This window comes from Clupea harengus, chromosome 2 (assembly GCF_900700415.2).
Source record: "Clupea harengus chromosome 2, Ch_v2.0.2, whole genome shotgun sequence".
Taxonomy (NCBI): Eukaryota; Metazoa; Chordata; class Actinopteri; order Clupeiformes; family Clupeidae; genus Clupea; species Clupea harengus.
The window spans coordinates 31,097,458-31,104,957 of record NC_045153.1 but is presented as its reverse complement, the minus strand read 5'-3'; the positions used below and the strand labels follow the sequence as shown (position 1 = coordinate 31,104,957).

General features: G+C 48.9%; 1 protein-coding gene across 1 annotated transcript in view; it reads left to right on the top strand.

Annotated features, from left to right (window-relative positions):
* LOC105898081 (E3 ubiquitin-protein ligase SH3RF3) overlaps positions 1–7,500 on the top strand; it is a 117,490-nt gene that overhangs the window by 81,831 nt on the left and 28,159 nt on the right. The window contains exon 3 of the mRNA XM_031560840.1: positions 187–282. Within this exon, the coding sequence (XP_031416700.1) occupies positions 187–282 (96 nt within the window). The remainder of the gene's footprint in view (positions 1–186; positions 283–7,500) is intronic.

Here is a 7,500-nt window from a genome sequence, read left to right as displayed (position 1 = left end):
AAGTGTGTTTTGAGCCCGGCCATTTGAATGCTTGGTTCCAGCGCAGCGGTCCGTTGTGTAGCCCTCTGCTAAGGCCAGAGGTTTATGTCTGTGCTTCTGTTCTTCCACTCCTGTATTGCTCATGTGCTTTCTGAGGCTGACTCTATGAGTTTACCTGATGATTAAAAAGTCCTCTCTCTCCCACAGGACGAGATTCTGACTGTGATCCGAAGGGTGGATGACAACTGGGCAGAGGGCATGCTGGGAGATAAAATTGGGATCTTTCCCATTTTATATGTGGAGGTGAGTCTGTTCTTTGGAGAGTAGTCCCCTATGGAAAGGGTCTCTTAGTTAGACTGAAATAGAGTTACGCTTCCTGATGCCCGCATGACAAGAGGCAAACTGCACCCTTTAGGAATTCATCTGGGTATTTGGTTTGATTTCTTCAGCATGATGCGCTCTCCTCTTTACTATCTTCAGCGAGTTCGTACAGCAGAGAGCCTGAGAGGGAAAAGAGAAAAGAATAAAAGATCCAGACACATCTAGCAGCTCTTTACCCACAGTTCAGTAGCACCTCTCATAAACTTGAGTTGTTTTTCCCTTGAATGGGGAGGGGGAATAAAGTGTCAGGGAGACTTACTCTTAGAGGCTATCTGACAGGGGGGGGTGGGGGGCGATGAGGCGGGGGGCTTCAGGGAGTCTGTGCGCAGAGTGCCGTGTCAGGAGAAAAAGGGCCGTCATAAAGCACATACACCAGTGCATTATGGGTATTAGGGGTCTTATGTATTGATTTAAGAGGATGCGCGGAGAGGGGGGTGGGGGGGATGGTGCTGCAGCAGGGGGAGGTGAAGGAGAGGACACGTGCAAGGACTTAGAGGAGTCCTCTCCTCTTCCTGCAACCCACTCAGCTGCTCCCCCCCCCCCCCCACTCCCCCCGGCCATTTAGGAACATTATGGTGTCTGCTTCCTCCCTGCTGCACCTGGGGAGGCTAATGTTCTTAAACGCTCTGGCTTCGGATGGGTCATGCGTGTGCGTCGGGTACCTTAGCTGCTAATGAACTCTAGAACCATGTAATCCAGTTGCAATGAAAGTAATATGGGCTTTATGTGTTGACATTTGGTGTTGATTTACCGCTTGTGGTCTTTTAATACACTTACAGTTCACTGCCCGTTGACTGCCTCATTAATGGCTTTATGAAAAAAAAGTAGCTGACTGTTTTCCAGGCAGCTGCCATGATTGGTATGGATTATGCCGGCAAACAGTCATTGATCATTGGAACGGCACAATAAGCAGAGGCAGGCGTGCCACTCGCCAGTGCCAATGACCTCAGCGAGGGTGGAGTGAGTGGCAGTGTAAATCTGACACGCCGCCGCTGCTGCCAGAGGGATGAGGTGGAGGCATGATGGGTGGATGACTGGGGTGTGGACAGAAGGAGAGGGGGAACGGGGGAGGAGGAGGGGCTGCCAGAAAGGAGACAACAACATCAATAATTCTAACTCTTCCATCACTCTCAGAAACCACTCCCTCCAGTGAGCCCCAGTGGAGCTCCACTGGCCACAGAGCTGGAATGGCCACGGGGGGGGGGGGGGGGCTGGGTGGGTACTGTGGTCAGGCCCCTGTGGTGGGTGGGTCTGCCTCAGTCCCAGAGGTGCCGGGAGTGATGGAAGAGGGTGGTGGTGGTGGTGGTGGTGGTGGTTGGGGGGGGGGGGGGGGGGGGGGAGGCCATCCCCAGCACTCAATGGTATTAGAGGGGCTTCTAGGGATGTTTTCGCCACTCTAAATGTCTTCAGCTTCTGTCTCCCTGCCCAAAACCTACAGTGTGTAGTTGTTCTATTAGGGGTATAAAAGGTTTATAGGGTTTATATGTAAACTGGTTTGGGAGGGGGAGAGCATTAATCTGCAGTTTGCCTCCCATGTGTTTGGATAGCATATGTAATTAGCATCATTTTGCCAATCAGTGTCTACTTTTGGTGCTTGGGAACTTGTATTTTTAGCAATGTAGCGCGCACCACATTATGCAATTTACCCAAGCCATTTGAGTCCTTCTTTTGCCCTCCACTGGAGCAGAAACCGTTTGAGTCCAGATTTAGCATGCAGGAAGAGGACGTGCTGATTTAGCGTCATTTGCCTCTCTCGCCTCCCTTTATCAGTTTAATTGTTCTTTCTGTGTTCACCATGGTGGCGAGAGGAGGAATTAGACAGGTGTTCAAACGGTGCATTTAAGGCTCGTGGGCCCCAGAGTGAGGACAAGGAACTGCTAAATCTTCAGCCCCCAGCTCATTGAGATTCTGCCGGTGCACTTCGCTCGGTTCTACGTCGTTAACTTTTTCCAGAGTCGCATTTAATCAATTCATGGCCTCCCGGAGCATATTGTGGAGCAGGGCTGGGGTTGGCGGTGGAGGTGGAGGGGTATTGGGTGGATTGGGGGGATTGGGGGGATTGGGGGGCAGGGCTGGGGTTGGCGGTGGAGGTGGAGGGGTTTGGGGTGGATTGGGGGGATTGGGAGGCAGGGCTGGGGTTGGCGGTGGAGGGGTTTGGGGTGGATTGGGGGGATTGGGAGGCAGGTGCGGCTGTTTCTTCTCTAATGCACAGACCCTTCCCTGGCTGCCAAGGGGGGCTCAGGATGAGAGGAGCCCTAACCCACCTGTCTTCCCCCTGCCACTCCTGCCTCACTAACCCACCTGTCTTCCCCCTGCCACTCCTGCCTCCGCACAGGCCTGGGTTACTCATCCCCCTGCCACTCCTGCCTCCGCACAGGCTTGGGTTACTCATCCCACTGCTGCTACCTCCAGCCCCCCAGGACCGCATTACACACACCGCATGGGGAGGGGGGAGAGAGAGCACCAGCACTTTTCAAGAAACTGAATCACAGACTCATAATGGCCTTGGGTTCCCAGCGCTCAGAAAGGATCTCTGATTGGAGTGTTAAATAGCCCGTGTTTTATCATCCAATCAAACCATACGCCACTTAAGGGCAGAGACACGAGTCAGTGCAGTGACACTGCTGTGTTCTCACATCATCTCTTTTGTTTGCCTAAATACGTACGGTATAGACCATTTCACCATCGGTTTGGGACAAAGAGTCTATCTACATTTGCCTCTGAAAAAATGGGAGCACAACACCTCAGTGTTTCAGCATGAAGAGAATCATGGTTATTGTCTTCATCATACCGTACACTTTCATGCTGTCTGGCTGTGGAGGCCAGGGTAATCATTGGAGAGGCTTTAGAAAAGATTGCTGGGAGCCAGTGCATTGTGAACAGTATTTAAAGTGCAGTAAAGAAAGTGCAGCATGTGGAATTTACTAGGTGACACGGACTCTTCTAACATTCTTGCTTGTAAAGCACATGCTGGTCAAGGAAGGCAGACATATGTCTGGGTTAGGAGGGTTTTAGAAGTATGGTAGCCACTAAAGTATGGCAGGTAAGCAAAATACTGAAAAGATAAAAGATGGCCACATCCTTTGGAGAAGAACGTTAAATGAAAAGATTGTTTCTACCCAAGAAAGACGCAGGCCCCTTGAATGGCACCACCCCTGGGAGAAGGGAGGAGAAAAGAGACAAGGAAAAGGCTGAGCTTACACATGGAATACATTAAGTCTACATATATGGCCCTGTGTACAGTATAAATTAGGAATACATTACAGTCTACATATATGGCCCTGTATACAGTATAAATTAGAGTACATTACAGCCTACATTTATGGCCTTGTATACAGTATAAATTAGGGTCCATATGCATTTTTCCCCTGGCTGCTCAACATGAGGCAAGGAATGTTATTTCTGTGAGGCTTATGACATGGTGTTATTATACCTCCAGACCAAACATCTTAAGACTGCTTTATGTCATCTCTCTGTTGCATAATTACATCGTGTGATAAGGTCTTTATCATGGCTGCCATCAGAGAGGTCCTGATGGCCAGGCTGACGGCTGCTGTAGTCTGGTCTGAGGAGAGGTCTGAGGAGAGGAGAGGAGAGGAGAGGAGAAGGCGGAGGAGAGGAGAGGAGAGGAGATGTCTGAGGAGAGGAGAGGAGAGGTCTGAGGAGAGGAGAGGTCTGAGGAGAGGAGAGGTCTGAGGAGAGGAGAGAGAGGAGAGGAGAGGAGAGGTCTGAGTGTCAGAGGAGAGGAGAGGTCTGAGGAGAGGAGAGGTCTGAGGAGAGGAGAGGAGAGGTCTGAGGAGAGGAGAGGAGAGGTCTGAGGAGAGGAGAGGAGAGGTCTGAGGAGAGGAGAGGTCTGAGTGTCAGAGGAGAGGAGAGGTCTGAGGAGAGGAGAGGTCTGAGTGTCAGAGGAGAGGAGAGGTCTGAGGAGAGGAGAGGAGAGGTCTGAGGAGAGGAGAGAGAGGAGAGGAGAGGAGAGGTCTGAGTGTCAGAGGAGAGGAGAGGTCTGAGGAGAGGAGAGGAGAGGTCTGAGGAGAGGAGAGGTCTGAGGAGAGGAGAGAGAGGAGAGGAGAGGAGAGGTCTGAGGAGAGGAGAGAGAGGAGAGGAGAGGAGAGGTCTGAGTGTCAGAGGAGAGGAGAGGTCTGAGGAGAGGAGAGGAGAGGTCTGAGGAGAGGAGAGGTCTGAGGAGAGGAGAGAGAGGAGAGGAGAGGAGAGGTCTGAGGAGAGGAGAGGAGAGGAGAGGAGAGGTCAGAGGAGAGGTCTGAGGAGGTGTCTGAGTGACCTCTGGTCAATGCCATTTCACCACCAGTGTTAAAGTTCCACAGTGTCCTAATAAGGTCCCGTGCCAATCCCCCACTATGAGGTGAGCACATAAATACTTACATGAGCCACATGAAACAACACTGCACTGCGTATGCGTGTGCGTGTGCCTGTGGAATAATAATATGGTTCTAATTACACCTAATTGCTCAAGTTATATTATTATTATTATGGCCATTGCCAAATGATTAAAGGCTTAACCTTGGAATATATTTGAGCTGTGTGCCAAGAGGGGTATTATGCAGTGACTGGCTTTGGCAATGAAAAGCTGTACAAAGAAAAAAGGACAAAAGATAATTTCCTTGTCATACGTCTATTATGATTATAAAATACATTTTGTATAACGTTTTAAAATAATTTCAGCTGATAATTCAGCTGTTTGTTATTTCAGAAAGGATTTTTATTTTGGGTGTTATTTACTTTACTTGAATTCATTTTGAGTTTGGACCTTGCTTGCGTGAAAATGCTTAAAACCTTCCCTCCCCTTTATGAGTAATTGTCATTTCATTATCAATCAGTCTTACCCATTATGTTGTCTGGAGACTATATTAGCAGACCCATTAACATGGACATTTTGAATTAACAGACAGTCTCAAAAAGAGTATTTATTGATCTACCACTGAATAACCTGCATTCTACAGCGAAGCACCACCAAAAGGGCTTCAGCGCCATTTGGAAATAATAGAGCTTTATTAGAGCTTTTCCAGGCCTGCTCTGCATCATTAAGTTGAGCCGTAATGGAGGTTGACAGATGGAGGGCCTTTGAGCTCTGAGAGGAAGATGACTTTGCTCAGATTCATTTTTATAACGCCAGACAATCACATGCCTGTGGGTGTCAAGCTGGGCCCTCCCTGAAGTGGAGACTCGTAGGGACACGTCTGAGCCAAGGAGAATCTCATTCTTCTCCCGACGTGCAGGTGGGGCAATGTCTGTGTCACACAGTATTTGGGAGTGATTTGCGAGTGACATGGGCCCTAAATAGCGGTGTGTGTGTGTGTGTGTGTGTGTTGGGCTCTCAGAAGAGAAGCTTTAGAGATGGCAGAGCTTGCTTGTGCACGTGCTCCGTTTGATGTCACAGACACACAAGCACACAGAGACAGCGTTGAGGAATTACGTGCAATTTCAAGACGCATTTCTGTCGCGCTACTAAATTGCTGTTGCCGTTTTAGGCCCCCTCCCCTCCCCTCCCCTCTCCTCTCCTCTCCTCTCGCTCTTCCTGCTCCTTGTGTTGTGTCAGTAGGCTTTGTCCTCAGGCGTCACTGCGTTGTGAATTGCATTTGGCTGCTTGTTGGTGGAAGTGGTGTTCTGTGCCGTTGTGAAGCCCTGGCAGAAGGGTGAGAGAGTGTTGGAGAGTGTGGAGTGTGGTGGAGAGTGTGTGGATGCATCTGCCACCGGAGCCTGGAGGAGGTGTCCCATACACGCACGCCACTGGACAACCTGTCATGAGATCACAACAAAAGTGATTATCTTTTTTCGTCGTGTTTGACGCAAATAGGCAGCGCTTTGTACAGCAGTCATTTCGATGGTTTAGTGCGCGTGTTTTACCAAAGAGATGAACTACGCAGGTGTCATTCAGTGATAATTCATGTCTGACTCATTTTTGGCAACATTTCTGCCCAGCCCAGACACACAGGAGCCCCTCTGCCTCACTTCAGCCCACAGAAGCCCCCTGCAGCTGTGTGTGGCCCCGTGGGGGGCTTCCAGGAAAGGGCTCAGGCAGGGGCTGTTTGTCACAACAGGGCTGCAGAGCCTTCACCAGTGGCATTCATGAAACAACACTCTCCCCCGTCCTCCAAAGACAGAGAGATAGCAGGTTAATGACCCCTCCCTGAGTGAGAGAGAGAGAGAGAGAGAGAGAGAGAGAGAGAGAGAGAGAGAGAGAGAGAGAGAGAGAGAGAGACCATCTGAGGCGCTTTCAAACAGAAGCTATTTATCGCCGACATGATTGCAATCATTAGTTTGATTGCAGGATGGATTTTATGCTGGTGTCCCTGGCTCATTAACAGTCATAGCCCATCCCCTATCTTAGTGGACCTCTGTTGCCCTCACAGCTAATGGCTGAAGCAGGAAAAGGCCACTGCACAGCCTCTCAGTGCTTTTCAACGAATAGGAAACTTTTTTGTTGACAAACTGACTACTGTCTCGTCCTTGTTTTAATCCACTGAAGATAAATCATGTCACTGCACTGCACTGCCTTTTGATTTATGCAGTTTTGGGTCAAACTTGCAGCATACATATTGTCTGTGTTCGAGCTAGTTTAGGTAATGTGCACATTTAAACAGCACCATATTTGAAACACTGCCATGACGTGTCTGTTAAGTGTCTGAGAGATGGAAACCTGGCCTTTTTTCAGTATTCTGGAATAGAATGTTCAGTTCAGATTGATTCCTCACATTTCCTAGCCTTGGTTTCTCATGTCTGTCTGATCAGTAGCTTTGGTATATATTACCTTTTACTATCAGTTAGGGTAGGATTCTCGTTGGTACCGATAAGTCTCCTTTAAGCATGTTCTTTAAGAGGCTAAGTCATTTCTTCTGCTTTTACTTTTATTCAACCTTTCAACCAGGCTGGTCATATCAGAGCCTTTCTGACAGAGTACTTCTGGCTTTTCTCACAGAAATATACTTGGTTCTCACAAGTCCATAAACTTTACAGGCTCTGATCTGTTTTCAACTTGAAGAATGTCTGAAGTCCATTTGATAAGACGCCATATGTACTACTGGGCATTCATAGCAAGGCTCAGATCTTTAATCCTAGACCTCCTTTAAAAGGTTAAGGTAAAAAGCACAACTGGTTTGTTTCACACATTCCAAGATCATTTGT